At 32.7% G+C, this 18,285-nt stretch overlaps 2 protein-coding genes and 1 long non-coding RNA gene across 4 annotated transcripts; all 3 read right to left on the minus strand.

Moving 5' to 3' along the window:
• Positions 1 to 1,522: 1,522 nt before the first annotated feature.
• LOC145139146 (protein FAR1-RELATED SEQUENCE 5-like) lies at positions 1,523 to 3,855 on the minus strand. The gene is made up of 2 exons (XM_079073074.1): positions 1,639 to 3,855; positions 1,523 to 1,555 (listed from the first exon to the last, which is right to left on the minus strand). The coding sequence occupies exons 1-2, from the start codon at positions 3,853 to 3,855 to the stop codon at positions 1,523 to 1,525; spliced, it is 2,250 nt and encodes a 749-aa protein (XP_078929200.1).
• A 2,971-nt stretch (positions 3,856 to 6,826) lies between these two features.
• Positions 6,827 to 9,233, minus strand: LOC145135538 (methyl-CpG-binding domain-containing protein 7-like). The gene is made up of 8 exons (XM_079069801.1): positions 8,968 to 9,233; positions 8,261 to 8,356; positions 8,044 to 8,166; positions 7,907 to 7,972; positions 7,698 to 7,835; positions 7,431 to 7,595; positions 7,103 to 7,351; positions 6,827 to 7,008 (listed from the first exon to the last, which is right to left on the minus strand). The coding sequence occupies exons 1-7, from the start codon at positions 9,178 to 9,180 to the stop codon at positions 7,133 to 7,135; spliced, it is 1,020 nt and encodes a 339-aa protein (XP_078925927.1). The 5' UTR covers positions 9,181 to 9,233; the 3' UTR covers positions 6,827 to 7,008; positions 7,103 to 7,132.
• Positions 9,234 to 12,621: 3,388 nt separating this feature from the next.
• LOC145135644 (uncharacterized) lies at positions 12,622 to 13,933 on the minus strand. Of its 2 annotated transcripts, none has more exons than XR_013719942.1 (3): positions 13,776 to 13,933; positions 13,174 to 13,321; positions 12,622 to 12,853 (listed from the first exon to the last, which is right to left on the minus strand). It is a non-coding gene; the product is annotated as an uncharacterized LOC145135644 (long non-coding RNA). The 2 variants fall into 2 exon arrangements; XR_013719941.1 differs by lacking the exon at positions 13,776 to 13,933 and adding an exon at positions 13,483 to 13,759.
• Positions 13,934 to 18,285: the final 4,352 nt, after the last annotated feature.

An 18,285-nucleotide genomic window follows, 5' to 3' on the forward strand; every position in this document is an offset into this window, starting at 1 on the left:
TTTGAACAACAGAACAAGAATCATAAGGCCTTTCATTTATATGTATCAAGTTTTTGGAATGTAAAAATATTATGATGAGCTTAAAATTATTACTAAGCTGTTTACTTGTATAGTTATAGTGCGTGTATGTGTGGTTATTTTATTTTAATACCTGATATATATGGTTTGTTGCATTGGAACAGGGGAAACTTAACCTTCTCACTGTTGCCAACATCTAACCTATGCATATCCTTTCTTGGAGATGATGGTAATGTAAAGCATCTTTCAACCTTAAGAAATATATATGATTGCTCCTCTGTCGATTGAGGGAATCTGCATATAATTCTGGTGGTATTCCCATAATTCTCCATTCATAGTATAATTAACTCAGTTTTGTTATTCCAGATTCAAGATCGCATTGGACCTTTTACTTCAATAAAACACTAGAAATCAAGAACTTTATGAGAAGAAACGGGTTTCCATCTGATTTGGTTACTTACAACATGTTTTTGAATTATTATTGTGATGTATTGATGTTGGAAGAAGCTGAAAAGCTAATGAAGAGTATGGAACGAAGTGCACATCATGTAGGTAGTCAAGCATATTGCCTCTAAAAGTGTTGGGTTTAATGGTCTTTATTCATGTTTGGAAGATTTGAAAGTTCATTGTCATTAGTTGTAATTAGTTGTAAGGATTTGGTAACTTTATATATGGTGCTGCCATATTTTTGGTCTTTTTGTTTCCGTTTGTAATATGTACATTCCCAGCCATTAATGGGGTTTTTTATTATAATAAAACTCTTATTTCAAATCTCAAAAAGACTATTTTGATTACTAGATTCGGTTACTGTTGCATTATACTTATTAACAACATTATATTTGTTGCATTATACTTGTTAACAACATTATATTTGAACAAATCTTCCTATTAACATAATTACACTTTCAACTCATTGCAAAAGTCTTAATAAGGCATTAATTTCTAACAAATAATAGCAGCTTAAGTTTATATTTAACACCTATACTACATACTTTCTTTTTCAATCCTATAACATCAGTTTACTATTATTTTTTAACCAACAATATTATTGTACTTTCATTTTTACCCATACTACCCCTGTCCTTTCATTTTTAATATATAATAGCATCGTACATTCCTTTTTTACACATAATAGCATCGTACATTTATTTTTCACACATAATACCCCCGTACTTTCATATTTTACACATAATAGTATCATATTTACATTTTTTACACAAAATACCCCCGCACTTTCATATTTTACACATAATAGTATCATGTTTTCACTTTTTACACAAAATACCCCCGTACTTTCATATTTTACACATAATAGCATTAACCATTCAAAATTTTCATTCCAAAATAGCAACTTACACGATTTATGTCCAAAACTGGAAAAAAAACAATTAACCAAAACTAGTAAAAAGAATAATCAACCAAAACTGGAAAAAGTGGACAACTAACCAAAACAAAATGTCATGAACCATCTAGATTTTTCACTTTCTCACATCAACTACATATCTCATGAATTTTTTTCTTGCAACGATTCATCTACCTGTGACATGAAAATATAAATAGATTATTATATAAATATAAGAACTCTAAAATCATGAAAAAGTAAGTTAATACTATGAGTACCTTTCTTTTAGAACAACTAGTAGCATAATGACCCAATCCTTGACAGTAAGAGCATGTTCGTTTTTTTGGCACTTCTAAAGAAGACTTGATTCTACTAGCAATTTTAGGACGCCCTTTTGTGTTAGTTGGACCAAGGGGATCTCGGACAGATAATTGAGGCATCATATCAACTTGTGAAATTCTCACACAAGAACCTTGAGATACGTTCTCAACTGGTATAGGTTTTTTCCGAATTGCTTGTTCTTGTAAGAGCTTTATCAATATGTTATTTACGTTTTCTATTTCTGAAGGGGAGTCTTTTGCTTGTTCAATTACTTTATTAAAATTTGAACGGACACACCATAACGTGTAAGCACTAACTCCATTTTCGTTATTTATTTCTTCGAGTCCGATGCTACGTTTACCCACCTTATATCTAGCATTAAGGGTCCACCGAGGTAAAATGTAGTGACTCGGAAGTGTGTCAACATGCCTCTTCTTCATCACATATAGGCTATGTTTGCATAAAATCCCACATGTCTCATACTTAGCACAAGAACATGTAACATGCATCTTGTTTAACAAACAAAAGCTAACAATCCGCCAATATTTTTTGTCAACGTCCAGTTGCCCAACTCGATACTTGATTTCTTCTGTACTTTTGCTTAGAGTCTCATGCGTTAAATTGCTAGTAGCTTCTATCCATTCTTTTTTGAAAATCTCAAAAACCTTTCGAGTATAACACTTGCCTGCTTTTGCTTCAATTGGATTTATTGAGGAAAGAACCGGCCTCGAGTTCATAGTTTTGAAATCTTCATCTTCTTCGGCGGCCCTTCGTGACGAAACTGCTTTGTCATATTGTATTAAAAAATCATTCAACATGGTACTCGAGTTAACAAAATCATCAAAAAATGAATTAATACTCTCACTTCGTCCACTTGTTGTCATACCGGCCAAGAAAATATCCTTTAAAAAAGCTTTAGCCCAATGTATTCGTTGGTTATACATATCAGTTATCCAACAATTGTTTTCGAGTTTATACTTATCACGTATAACTTCCCACCTCGTTTCAAATTCTTCAATTGTGTCACTCATTACCCATTCTTTATATGATTCTTGAAAATCACTATAACGGGAAACGTATGGTCGGAGGTGCTCCAATTCATGCTTTTTTATATGCCATGCACAAAAGCGATGTTGAGCGTTTGGAAACACTTTTTTTATTGCATTACCCATAGCTTTGTCTTGATCAGTAATAATAGCCTTTGGATACTTGCTAAACATACATTTTAGGAAATGCTCAAACAACCATACAAAAGTTTCTTCCTTTTCATTTTCTAGCAACGCTCCACCAAAAAGTATAGACTGTCCATGATGGTTCACCCCAGTAAATGGAGCAAAAGGCATCTTGAATTTATTTGTCATATAAGTGACATCAAACACAACAACATCTCCAAATTTAGTAAAATCGTCTCTTGATCTTCCATCCGCCCAAAAAATATTTTTAGGACGCCCGTCACTGCACAAATCCACAACATAATACTGATCATTATCCACCAATGCTTTATCTTGTAGATGTTTTATTAATCCATAGAACTCCCTTCCTCTGTTGTGTTTTCGTTGCTCAGATAATACATCAACGCATTGTTTTGAAGTTACATCAACTTCATTTGAGGTTTTCATTGCATTAATGGCCTTTTTAATTTGAGAAGGTTTCAACCCTGATTGAATAAGTTGCACCATGAGAGATTTACATTCCACTGTACGGTGGAACTTCGCATGAGACCAATGTTTCATCACCTTCGTTGGTGTGATGCTCAATTCATGATTGTGTGTGTCGTCAAACAAGTCCACAAACCATTTCCCATCCTTCTTTTTTGAAATTCGAAGCATTGCCTTGCATCTGACTCTAACTTCTCTACGACGTTTTTTCTCATTTCCACTTGAAGTATTACCGTCCTCCCGTTTAAAACCTTCTTTGTCGCATACAAGTATCTTTCGATAAGGTTCATTTGTTTCCTTATTTTTGTATGTAGTATGAATACGTATACCAAATCCATGTACAAATGCATAATCATTATAGAAGGCGTACGCATCGTCGGTTGTATCGAAAACCTTTCCCAAAATGTTTTCATCATTAACTTCATCTTTGTCACAATCAACGATCACATCGACCCCACTTATTTTTTCAGATTCATATGTTGCTATTGACAAACCATCTACTTCAGTTTCATTCATTATGTACTGCACAAATAGAAACAATGAGAAACAATTGATACTAATCAGATAATAGTAATGGCAAAAAAAAAAGGAAAACTTCAATATAAAAACTAGAATTGAATGGTAAATTAAAATAATCAGCAATAATGAAAAAATAAATCAGGAAAACTTCAATATAAAAACTAGAATTGAATGGTAACTTAAAATGCATCGAATGATATAAACCTGCAAGTGTAATTGCAAGGTTAATTATGTATTCAAGTCTTTATCGTATGAATGAAAAACATTAAATTGAGAGTGTCAATTATTAATTATTACTTATTGGAAATTCTAGAATAAATCTATCACTTTTGAATTTAATGCAATTATTTAATTATCTTTCATTCACCTACGTGTGTATTTTCTTCCGCCGCAAACTCCAAAGTGAATCCCTAAATACTGTAATTGAACTTATATGAATTTCACGTAAAAAAAGATTTTGGAAAAAAAATCACGTACCTGAGAAACCAAGGAATTCACGTAGCAATCGAACTTGGAGAATTTCACAAAACTACACACAAGAATGAATAATCAAAAGAAAGTCTTTTGAAAAAAATTGATTCAGGAAAATATGTAATTTTTTTATGGAGGATTCGTTTCTTTCAGCAAATCACGTACATAGCAATTGTTTTTTGGAAAACACTTAACAAACGACGTAGTTTAGTATGTTTTTGTACCTAAGCTTAGGTGGGGCTGTAACATATATTCACTTTTCCCTATATATATATATATATATATATATATATATATATATATATATATATATATATATATATATATATATATATATATATATACCTAGTGAAAGCCACAAACCAAAATCCGACCCTCCAACCCTCCAACCTGTATAAATAAATGGGTTGACGGGTCGTATATAAGTTTATGTTTCAAACCCGTCAACCCGTGATTTGTATAGTTAAATTGGTTGTGTTCGGGTTGGTGTATTTTGACCCGCCAACCCAAACATGACACAATCAACTACAGTTTTTTTAACCCAAACCATAAGCACTTGGACATTCGAGTGCTTCTAATTAGTAACAAAAGTGCTTCTAATTTGTACATTCTAAAACGTTGTTCTCTGTTATGTATAAATATTACTGTATCAATAATCACGTAACCTAAATAGTTTTCAATAATTATCTAAACACCAAATAATTAACAAATTAAATCATAGATGAGCAAAAATCATGACGTGCGATGAGGATGCACGGAGATTAAGGCCCCGTTTGATACGCATCTTTCCAGGTCCAAACAGATCTTTCTGGCTGAATGGACCAGAAAGACTGTTTGATTTGCACAAAAGAATGGGTCTTTCCCGGTAAGATATGTCTTTCCCAGAAAGCCCCAAAATCATATCTTTCTGGCCGAATGGGCTGGAAAGACAATTATACACCAAACCCCGCCTCTTTATTTCTTTATTGGATTATTAATTTTTTTAAATAACTTTTTTTAAATTTATTTTTTTATTGAATTATTACTTTTTTTCATCATTCAGAACAGTCAATCAAATGTACAATCAAACAGCATGGTTTCTTTCCCAGTCAGAAAACTTTCCCAGACAGCACTTTATCAGACAGCACTTTTCCAGACAGAAACTATCAAACGACCTAAGTTTACTTTGGATAAACTCTACTTTGGATATAATCAGTTTCCTATTTATTATCAACTACTTTTTTATTGTTTTTGACTTGATCAAAGGAGATTCTCCTATATATAATGACATTGGTTTATTTTCAAATTCAGAATTAAATCCATACATAGCAAATTCGTTTGGCTCCGATGGGCAACAACCACCATCAAATAGATAAAATTCTCAGTGAAGTTAAGTCGATGAAAAACATCCTCGAATGTATGAGCACTCGTGTAGAACGCATGGAGGCGGAGTTGCAAAAGTTTCGAGAAAATCAAGATGAAGAATATGAGAGATTCGGTTGCAGTCACCATCACCACCAGCAATCACCACCGCATGACTACAGACAACCAGTGTGCAAAGAGAAGTGTTGCCACGAAAAGCTAAATATAATTAAGAAGCATTTTAATTTTGATGAATTTGAGGAGTGGGTATGTGAAGTAGAATATTTTTTTGAGCATTCTAAAATCCCGGAGGATGAACAAGAAAAACTCATAGCCTGGAAACTAATCCAAAATCTCAGGAAGCGATTCAATAAGCCAACCGATTGAAGATTCAAGAAGAAAAAATAGTTTTGTGACCTCAACTAGCTACGAAGTTATATGTAACCAATTGTTTTGGCTTTGTTGTTCTTAATCTAGTGCTTGTTTTAGATTTATAGATTTCATAGGGAGTTTTTTATTTTTTGTTATTGTTTAAATTGGTGTAAACATAGAAAGTAATTTAGCAAATCAGTTTTTTAATCATCGTACATGTAGCAAAAACCGAAGTATGTTTAACGAATGGTGTTGATATGTGTATTACTATTTAGAGCTTCATAATGAATTAGCCTTGAATATTGTTCACGTTTTGATATACTTCGACGACAACAAAGTATTATTATTACATAAACAAAAATATCAATATATGTTCATTTTTTTCAGTTATATATTCTAATGAAATATCTATCAGTTATAAACTTTCAATATAGTTATTATACCTATTATATTGTTTTCATCGGATTTAGAGAAGATAAATATGATAGAAAAAAAAAATTAATGTAATTCAGAAATATTTTAGGAGTAAATTAGAGTATTAATGTGTTGCGCTTTCAAAAAAGTCATTTGAATCAACCAAAAATTCTGTAATGAGATCAATTTTTTTTTTTTTTGTTGACAAATTAACCTCGGACCAAAAATCAAAAATATTTTAGCTTATTTAAGGTTTAGTAAATTAACAACTTACAATGGTCTGCTTAAAATATTAAAATTTATGATTAATTATCTAATCTTTAACTTTTAAGCAGACCCTTGATAAACCAACAAAAACTAACCATCCACATTTGACTCTAAAAGTCAAACACCATAAATATAAATACCATTATATCTCTGACTTCACAGAATAAAATAAAATAGAAATAAATAGAGAAAAAAAAAAATAAAAGATGATAACACCACACCACTGTACAACTACTACAACATCATCTTGAACACACCATCAACTTAAACCCTCTCACCTGCATCCTAAAAAACCAAAAAGGTAGTTTAACTATTTAAGTAACATATGGGAAAAATGTATTTAAATTTTTGGAAAAGAAAAGAGTTGCTAAATAAATACCTTGTTAGTTGTTACCCAGAAAATGGAGTATTAATTATTATGATGTTTTCCATTTGTAATGGCCACCATAAATGAGTCACTCCATTGTTTCTTGACAGAGTCTTGAACCAATGTATCATCCATAAAAGCATTCCACGTGTCATCTCCTCCACTACCTTGATCAATCACCCAATTGATTTTGTTTGGAGGTGAGGTCTTCTCTTTTCTAGACATCATGCTGTTCTTCCATGAACTGTACGAACCATGGTTCTAATAAATTAAAACATAAAATATCAATCAGTTCAATAACACACACAAAAACAAAAAAAAGTCAAAATGATTAGTCAACCTTTATGGTAGTGCTTAATTTGAAAGCCTTGGAAATGGGCAAATTGTTGTCTCTGATTTCTTCAAGAGCGACTGATAATGGTGAATTTTCTTCAACTTCTGTTAAGTGTTTTTGAACTGCTACCAAAGATCGGAATCTCTGTCCAGTCCCAGGCTCAAAGTAATACTTCAAAAAAATGTGGTAACACTTTTATGATTTTGATTCCAAATTTAAATCCCAATATAACATATAGAAAAAGAAGGGAATGTTTACAAAAAGACATATTACCTTGTCAGCATAGTCTCCAGAACTACGGGGTACCTCCTTCACAACCCAACCATAAGGAAGTTGGAAGTGTGAAACACTTGTAGGAGACACAATACCCAACTCATATTCCTTATCTTTATCCTCTTCCACATCTGACATCTGCAATCTCTATGTTACTATTATAATTTATAATAAAAAAACTATGTGTTTTTTTTTTTTTTTTATGCTACCTTTTCATTGGCCACAATCATATCTTGACACTCGGCAACAATCATCATATCTTGACTACCCGAATTCTGTAAAATTAATGAAAAGTAAGTGAACTATTATTGTACATTAATTATAAGCATACAAATAAATGAATGACCTTTTCACGATGATTGTTAGGCTTCTTGAGTCTGGATTTTGTAGGTGTGACTCCTTCAGTTATGTATCTCTCCACCTCTTTAAGGGATCGGAATTGTCGTCCACTTTCTGGATCACGGTAATACTGCAGAATTAATATTTTATTTTGCTATTAATCACATTTTACATTTTACAACACAGATTATGATATAAAACACTTTAAAGTAATTTGGAATTACCTTGTCAGTTGTGCCTCCATACTTACGATGTACCTTTTGAACAGACCAATCTTTTGGCAGAGTAAACTTGGAGGTGCCTATCATATTTGGAGTTGCCTGCAATAACTTACCACTCCCTTTAGTATTTCACTTTTTACTTGAAAGGATAAGTTGCTCTTATAACAGAAAACCATGTTTTACTGATAGTTGTTGAGGTTTGGCTTTAATGAACCTGATAAAAGGCCTTTGAGGAAATGGCATCACTTCCATCTAGATAACCTTTGAGGGGAGAATGGGTCTTAAGTCTTAACCCTCATAAGATGCAAAAAGTGGTAAAGTGTATGCAGGAATTTCGCCATGGAAGATGCAAATAAAGGAAATCAAAAGGACCAAACGAAGTGACCATGTATGTCTAGTGGAAACTAGGGGAATGCTTATTAATCCCTTTTTTTCAAGCAAAAATCAAATGATTGGAACAGTTCGACTAAAAATATGGATGTCAGGAAGGGGAATTCTGCTCCAAAACTTCTCTAAGAAACAAACCTAAATCTCACACTCGCAACTCAGAAGTGATTTACACCATTTAGATCCCACGTATGGGAACTTCTTGCCTCAATTAATTGCAGAAAGTTGAACTATGTTTTAAGAAAAAACGCAATCTTTCATCGAATTGAATAGTGTACTGAAATGCATTAGAGAATAAGGTCAAAGTATATGGATAGATATACCGGATTGGAGCGAATGTCATCGGAGCTGGGGACCGTTTGGAGGGCCGAACCGTCGTTAGGGGAGTTTGGGGATAATGGAGTGATAGAAGATGAACTGGAAATGGAATGAGAAATAGGGTTTACGACGTCCACGAGAACAAGCTGACGGTGGTCGGCGTAATCATCGCCTTCGGTGATCGGCTCCTCCATATGTTTGCTTATCGTGACACGCATCGACTGTCGTGACAAGCGCTAGTCATTGCTTGTTTAACAGTCAAACACCATAGGTTAGGGCATGGTGTTTTACTGTTTTATTGTCCCTTTTTTTACGGCGATTAATGTGATTTGTATGATTAAAAAAAGATCTCTAAAGTTATAAACATTAAAATACCGAGGTATGATATGTCGTATGTTTGTGTGTTGTATAAGAATTAAATTGTATAATAAAATATTTATATATTAAATATAGGTTTAATGTCATAAAAGTCATGAAGTTTGTTTAAATGTTCGGTTTTATCCTCTTCAAACCGAAAGTTAATAAAAAAAAGTCAGTTTTACCATTTTGCGTATTTATGGTTAATTAAAGCTCTTAAGGTGTGCATATATGATGTGGCACCGCGGTGTGTGGTAAATAGGGATGGCAAAAAAGTCTGAACCTGACGGAGAAACTCGAAACCCGATCATTTCGGGTCGGGTAACGGGTCATTATCGGGTTTTTTATCGGGTTCGGAGCAGGGAGTGGGTTATCCTCGTCCCGACCCGCCCCGCCCCGATTATATATATATATATATATATATATATATATATATATATATATATATATATATATATATATATATATATATAATGTTCGAATCATTTTGATGTTAATTTCACGCATTCAAAGATAAAATACTTACTGTGGATAATCTTTATAGTTATTAACAATCTGGTGTGAATGATCATTTTTTATGTTTTGACGTATTACACTAAACTTAAATCAAATAATTTTTAATATAACGTCCAATTTATTTTATTAAAGTGATTAATCATATATTTAACTTAAAATGGAGGCTAGAACATGTATTTTTTATAAGACATCAAGGTACCCTAAAACATAATAAAAATTTCGTTATGAATTGTTGTAAACCCGATAAGAAACCCGAAACCGGACGGAAAAACCCGAAACCCGATGGGGCGCCTCGATAAGATACCTGAAAGATATCGGGGCGGGTTTGGGAAACCATGCCCCGCCCCGAACCCACCCCGTTGTCATTCCTAGTGGTAAACACCACACGGACCCCTATAAAAAAAATATGGGATACATCTCGCACGTTATTGTTTCACCACACCTCCCATTTGAAATTGTGATCGTTTGCAGCAGTTGGCAAACGGCTAGAATGTTGAATTTTTTTTTCAAAAACCACTATAAATATGTTGCTCTTTATTATATTTTTCATAGACAAACCATTTTTAATTCATATCACCTTTGAAACCTTTATATTCCAAAAAAAAAATCCAAACAACCTCAATTTACCAAATGTAGCAAATCGCGTGCAAATGTCCATCCTTTGGAGTTGTCGATTTACCAACCACAAATTAATCCGTCTACGATTTCTCTCAAACCCCAACCTCAACCCTAATAATTTTACTACCAACAAATACCACAATAATATTATATGACGCAACCTCTTAGCTCAACCATGTTTAAAAAAAATTCTCCCCTCCCCGAATATGTTCCCGAACCGGATGTCAAATTTGTCCGGAAAATCCAACTCGATCTCGAACCGGTACCCGAGCCTGAACCCCAAATTGTTTGGGAAACTCAACCCTAACCATCCAACCCCAAAAGATGAGGAAAAGGAAAAGCATCGGTTCGAAAAGAGAAAATGGTGTCTCAACAATGGCAATCAGACAAAGAGATGGTTTAAGCGCAATCATGGGTCCACATTTCAAAGGATTCCATTGAGGAAGTGCGCAAAAAGATGACCATTTTTTGTGACGCATTACGCAACGATTTCTTATCGTTATAGGCCGTGGTGATTATCGCACTAAAGACTAATGTACTGGCAACTTTCACGAGATGAACAAATGTGTCATAAAATTAAACGCCATTTACAACAATTTGGTAACTCAAAAAGAAAAGCGGGGAAGACAATGAACAAATTTTAGAGACAATCCTAAAAGAAAAATCTTGTTGATAATAAGAAGTTGTTCAAGTTTCTAGATATTTGGAAGTTTTTATCTAAGTCCCCCGAAATGGATAGAAGATTTTTACTAGCAAAGAAGGTGGTTCGAAAAGAACCAAAGTTTCCGAGACGAGTTACATTAATTCATCGGATGCACGTTTTTGGATTGATTTGAATGAAGTGAATGAACTCGAGCTTAAAGACGTAGTTCGGCCGATGAGTCGTGATAAGGCGAAAAAAAAAAGATGTTCATCATCAAATACATCGGGAACGGTAAGAGGAGATGAAATTCACATAGTTGCTAGTAATTTGGAAATTTATAATTTGAATTTTGAAAGTCGTTTGAATTTTGAAAAGGAGAAGCTGGAGGAGAAAAAGAAAGTTAGATAAGAGAAACAACGAGCTCGAGAGGAGAAACAAAGAAGTCAGGATATGAAATTTTTAACAAAACATTTCGATCACCCACCAGAAACAAGCTCGATATGATTTTGAGGGCTAGAGCAAACATCATGAAATAATATTACAAGTAATGTTTTTATTTGGTTGTCGTTTTTTATGTAGTGTTTTTATTTAATTGTCGTTTTTTAGGTAATGTAATATTTTTTAAATTAATAAAGTGTTTTTTTATTAATTATATTTAATTAAATTTTATTCAATTTAAGAAAATATGGTATGACACAAATCAATTTTGTGGGGTGAGACAAATAAAATGGTAATGACGTGGCAATACAAAAGTATAGTATATCGGTATGACACCCACGTGTCTAAGTTTGACATAAATGTTTCATTTTACTCTCTTTTTTATGGTTCATTACAACCCTTAAATTTAGCATAAATAAATTGAAAAAAAAAATATAAACATTCGTCTTTAATAAACCATAAATATGTAAAAGGCTAAAACCGAATATTTTTGTTAAATTTAAAGATTTTTTATGTCATTGGCCTTATATATATATATATATATATATATATATATATATATATATATATATATATATATATATATATATATATATATATATGCTTAGATTATTTTGTTTTACTAACTATTGTGTGTCAGAATGCACAGATCTGGACCACCGGATAGAATAAAATCAAATGTCATGATCTGAGGGTCTATGATATTACAATAGGGTAACATGTACCATATAATCACACAAATTTCAGTATAAGGGCATTTTAGTCAATTAACCCATATTAAAAAAGGAAATTTTCGGAATTTTAGGGATAATTAAATCATTTATTTTTAAAAATCCGAATATTTTAAATAAATTCAAATTTAAAAATCCGATTTTATTCTGTCAGAATGACAGAATGCCAACCATAAACTAGTAAATATATTTTCGATTTTATTCTTGCAGAATATATTTTCAATGCATATATTTTTGATAATTAACCTGATTTAAGAATTCTAGATTATTATTCATATACATCCAAGTTGGGTGTATGATTTTATTCTTAATACACATCCGAAATAAAATACAAATTCATACATATTCTTACAGACTAATATCCTTATACATTTTAATATATTTATACACATTCTAACAGAATATCATCAAAAATAAATAAAATTCTTAAAAAATAGCATTCTTGAATATACAATTATTGAACAAATACACTTGATCTTCTTCAGTGGTCCATATAATCCACTTGATCTTCGCATATATACTTGTTGTTGAACTCGATTCCAAATATTTCTCTTGTATGATCAATATTGAATTCCTTCTTCAACCATTCTGAAAGAATAATATGCATTACTTGTTAGTATTACCATATAAGCAAATAGACTTGTTGTTAACAAACATTCTTAAAGACATTCTGACAGAATGCATTTATATAAATAAATTCTGACAGAATACACCACATAATGCACTTAAATCACAATCTTTTCTTCTGTATCACAAAAAACAAAACAAACTTTGATTCATAGCATAATGTTTTTTTACTTGTTCCTATCTTGCAACATTTTTTTTCACTTTTCCTATCTTAACAAATAAGGAGATTGAAATTGAATTATATCAGAATAATAGGCATCAAGTCGATGAGTGTTACTAACATCATTCTAAAAGAATATTGTGTTCTCTCATTCTGAAAGAATTTGCAGATTTGAAATAACGTTCATTATAAATTGTATTGGTGGAATACCAAACTTTCCATGAGTTCGCTATAAGAAAAACGCCTAGACATGTCCCGAATGAAGAAACCTAATAGGACAGCAAAAAAAAAATCATTATTTATAACCAAAATACATCACAAACATGACTTAAAATTAAGTTGACTTTGAGAGTCAAATGAATACAAATTTTAATTAGTTAAAATGTAATCTGTAATGGAAATGGTTTAGTGAAAACTACTTTGTACTTACCAGAAGGAGAATGCTTTTTCCTTTTCTTGATTTGTCCAACAAGATCATGCCAACAATAGTGATATGAATATGTATTTAACAATTAGTTATGTATTAACACGATATGAAAGAAATGAAACCAAGAAAAAAACTAAGACTTAATAGGGATTTCGCTTGCATAAAATCTAATTCCATTTATTCCACACATTTGTTGGCACGCCATTAATCCAACACCAATCTAAAACATACGTAAACCGAAAACAAATTCTAATTGAATAAAGTTTACAAATCATGAAAAAAGTTCTTATGCTTACAATAACCATCGCATCAAACAAATCCAATACTTCAGCATGAAGAAGTTTTAAAAAAATAAGTGTAGTCTCCCATATCTGATGCCTGATGTGGACGGACGGGTGTGACAGAGCTGAAGGTCGGCAACGGCAGCGCTAATGGAGGCAATCGTGATAACAAAGCGTAGGGTTTCTTGGTTATTATAGGGTTTGACTTTGATATATCTTGTTTAAAGGGATAATAAGTATTTTAAATATTTACCATAATTAAATATAGCAAAGATTACTATTATACCCTTAAATAATTTATTTAATTGTTTATTATTTCTTAAATTCTCATTGGTTCTTAAAAACACACAATAGTTATTGGAAACATTTAAACCTCTCTCTCTCTCTCTCTTTATATATATATATATATATATATATATATATATATATATATATATATATATATATATATATATATATATATATATGGTGAGGTTCAATAGAGAACCATAATTAACCAAGGAACCAATCTTTTTTTCAACTTTTAGAACTTATTTTTTATCAAAAAAAAAACTAAAAATACAAAAATTCATAACTTTTTATCCTTTTTCCAATGATATCAAATTCAAATTTTTTTTTACATCAAATTCACAATGTGAATCTTTGAAAATTCACAATGTGAATCTGGATTCACTGAATCCGAAAAATATTTTTCACATACACAATGTTAATATATGAATTTAGATATTTTTAGATTTTTTTTTTGATAAAGAATAAGCTCTAGAACTTGAAAAAAAGATTTGGTTCCTTGAAGAACCAATAATTATGGTTCTCTATTGAACTTTTCCATATATATATATATATATATATATATATATATATATATATATATATATATATATATATATATATATATATATATATATATATAAAAGGGTAGTAAGACGTTGTTCTCAAAATCATTAGTCTATTTCCACAATTTTTAAGTTTATTGGTTTTTTGAAAAAGAAAAAACAACAAACTAACAAATCAATAAGTATTTTTCAAACTTAATCGCAAACACCCCTTAGAAAGATTTGATCCAACCATACGTGGTAAGGGTAAATACCGGTGTTTTTTCTTCTATAAAGGCATGTTTGTAAATATGAGAATGATTTTCCACATATTTACAATATTGACAATAGGGTTTTTTTAGCACATTTTAGGTTGGATGTAAACGAAATGTGTTACAAATATAAACCACATGGAAGGAAGAGGTTAAAACTTAAGGACTAATGATGATTGATTCTTAATTTTTCGTAAACTTTATAGATAATTTATATAACTCATTCTTGATAATTAATATGATTTAATACATAGATTTTTCTTGAACCACATAAAATATGTTACCACTTAGACCATGTGATACACTCACCACACATACATGCATGGTGCTAACTTGGTACACGTAGCCATATGGAAACACCACCCCTAGCACGTGGTGGTAATATGGTGTGGAGTTATGTGGTGTTGATCAGTCGATGCAACCCAAAAACTTTCAAAATTTTGGTTGTTCGGAAAGAATTATTTTTTATTGTTTTGTTTTCGAACTAATTTAGCTATAAATACTAACATTGTTTTATAGCGTATACATAACCTTTTAAAACTATAGTTATTTCTTTCTCATATTCTAACGTATTTTCTCAAACAAATTGAGCAAAACTCAAACACCCCACCACCCAATCGGAACGCAGACACACCTACATGCGGAAATCAATTTTGTCTAAACACAACACATTTGGGGTTCGGGAAATACGATCAACATTTGATGAATTCCCCCAATTGTACATTCTCGAGCTTACTACAAGGTTCATCATAAAACCCCTCATTCCAGCAGCCACCATTTCAACAAAATATGTTCTATAAACAACCATTTCCATCAATTACATCCCAGCAACCACCCTTTTGATCATATCTTTCTCAACAAGTGCATGTTTAATCATCCCAATAAGACATAGCAGTGGTACCAAAAACTCAACAAACCGAACAAGTATAATGGAAAAGTGTAGGCAGAAAACAACCATGACGCAAAAAAGTAAAGAATTCTTATTCTTCTTCTTATTTAATACTCAAAAACAGAATACACAAGGGAATATATATGGAACAAAGGCAATGTAAATCAGCCTAACAAACTAAACTTAAATAAAGGATCTGTCACTTAGATACAATGGAGATATATACGAACTAAACTAGATAAATAGGGATAATATTATGAAATCTAATACTCCCCCTCAAGTTGGAGCATGTAGATTCTTTATGCCCAACTTGCTAACTTGTAACACCCATAAAAATCATGCCAAATTTAAACTTTTAAAAATATTTCAAAACCATTAATCATTACAAAATGTCTAATCAACTACAAATCAAGGTTAAAGCTTTATACCAACAAAATGTCGTGGATGAGGCAAGGGTTCTGGATCTACAAACTCCTTCTTGTGTCCTCAAGCTTTTCCTTCTTCCAATGGCTTCAATGCATACACTAAAACACTTAGAATGGCTCACAAACACTCACAATAGCATTAGGGTTTCGAGATTTAGGGTTTGGGACTTGGAGGCTGGAAATGAGGCCAACATGAAAGGTTTAAGGTGTTTAAATAAGGTGCAAACCCCGGAAATTAGGGTTTCATCTCTGCCAGCTTACTCGTTGAGTTGAGGCCTCCCAACTCGTCGAGTAGGTCACTTAAAGTTGCGGCCCTTATGATCTCTACTCGATGAGTTTGGGGCTCCCAACTTGTCGAGTTGCTCAATAAAATAGAATAAATTATAAATTAATATGTACCATGAACCAGGCGTTACACATGGTCTTCACACAAGTGTCACGGGCTACCATCGGGGTCTTCAGACAATTAATTGCATAACAAATATCAATCCACATATCAGATAATGGGCCGACATTGGTGCCTTCGACCCATTGATATAGTTAGAAGACTCACCTCAGACTGTTGATAAAAATACTGCTCGGCTACCGGTTCGGATATCTCGCACTGAATATACACAAGTTAACCTAATTATAATTAAGTCACAAACTCAAGGCATAGGCCAAAACCCTAAGTCCAAACTCCTCCAATAAGGCCCAAAAGTCTTTCTCTTTAATGGGTCTAACATCCAAGGTCTAAAACAATAATGGCCACAAGGCCTAAAAGGCCCAACCATGCCATCTATGGTCCAACAACAAGCTTAGAGGCCCAAATACTCTAATAGATCCATGGCTAAGGCTAAGTAGGGCCCAAATGGCTTAAAAGCCCAAGGAAAGCCCAAAACCCACTAGAAGAGTACGCCCAACGTACATCATCAATACGCTTAGCGTACTGGGTTCTTTGGCAGTACGTGCAACGTACAAACTAGTACGCCCAGCGTACAAGCTGCTTTGCACAAAAAGCCATTAAGTACTTAATTCATGAAGCCACTTCGTCTAATTCCAGATCTTGGTCATTTTAAAGGTCCTAGGGCATAAAGTTGGCAACTTTATGCCTTTGCATGCCATATGGGAACCCAACACCTCATTTTATCGATTAAGACTCCCTTTAAGATCTTAAACTCATGCATGGTGCCATAAAAACCATCAAGTTAGAATTTTTATGCTTTCACCATGCCAAAGGAACTCATATCCAACATTTCTAACCTCTGGAGTTGCTCAAACTCACAAGAGATGATCCTTAGACCAAAAATGGACTTATTACCAAACCCTAACTCAAACTAGCAAAAGGATAAGCAAGGTCTGGACCTTTTACCTCCAAAAGTTCCCCAAGATGAAGTAGATGTGGGATCTAGAAGCTCAACCACGTCCAAGACTTGATTACCACCTTCTCCTTCTTGCAAACACACTAAAATGGCCACCAAAATCACTTTTAAGCTCAAGAATCACACTTACTTGCAAACTAGGGTTTAGGGATGATAAGAGGCAATGGAGGTTGTTTAGGGTTAGGTCCAAATGGCATAAGAGTGTTTAAATAGGGTTCATGCCCTAGAATTAGTGTTTTTGTCTTAGGCCACGTACGCCCCGCGTACGTGGTGCATGTTCGCGTCCAAACTACCCTAGTACGCTAAGCGTACGCATATGTACGCCCAACGTACGTAGGGACCTCCTTGCAAATAAGGTTCATTCAAAGGGTTAAAATGGTAGATACCTGCATTTCGAATGTTACATTATTTATGTATGTATGGTATATGGTATTTTGAGGAACTCACTAAGCTTTGCGCTTACGGTTGTCAGTTTATGTTTCAGGTGCTTCTGGTTTCAAAGGGAAGAGCTCGGAATGATTACAGAGCACACACCACTCGATTCCACATTTTATGATTTACTCTGATATTGATGATGTATCGATACATTTTGATAACCTTGGTTTGATGATAATGATATGGTTTGATGTCTTATTAATCTAAAAATGAAAAAATTTATGGTCTTGTTTTTGGGATGTTACACAAGGTACACCAAGAACACTCCAAATCACTTAAAAACACCTTCTTTTTGCTCACAAGGCTCGATCTAGGGTTAAGGTTACAAGAG

This window comes from Lactuca virosa, chromosome 9 (genome assembly GCF_052849685.1).
Source record: "Lactuca virosa cultivar CGN04683 chromosome 9, Lactuca_virosa_CGN04683_v6, whole genome shotgun sequence".
Classification (NCBI taxonomy): Eukaryota; Viridiplantae; Streptophyta; class Magnoliopsida; order Asterales; family Asteraceae; genus Lactuca; species Lactuca virosa.

Excerpts from the sequence above, each read along its gene's own strand:
- LOC145139146 (XM_079073074.1), bottom strand. The coding sequence starts at position 3,855 with ATGAATGAAACTGAAGTAGATGGTTTGTCAATAGCAACATATGAATCT. Across the intron at positions 1,556-1,638 it reads CTAGTTGTTCTAAAAGAAAG|GTAGATGAATCGTTGCAAGA; the intron begins GTACTCATAGTA and ends TTCATGTCACAG.
- LOC145135538 (XM_079069801.1), bottom strand. The coding sequence starts at position 9,180 with ATGCGTGTCACGATAAGCAAACATATGGAGGAGCCGATCACCGAAGGC. Across the intron at positions 7,836-7,906 it reads TGATTGTGGCCAATGAAAAG|ATGTCAGATGTGGAAGAGGA; the intron begins GTAGCATAAAAA and ends TAGAGATTGCAG. Across the intron at positions 7,596-7,697 it reads CTGGAGACTATGCTGACAAG|TATTACTTTGAGCCTGGGAC; the intron begins GTAATATGTCTT and ends ATTTTTTTGAAG.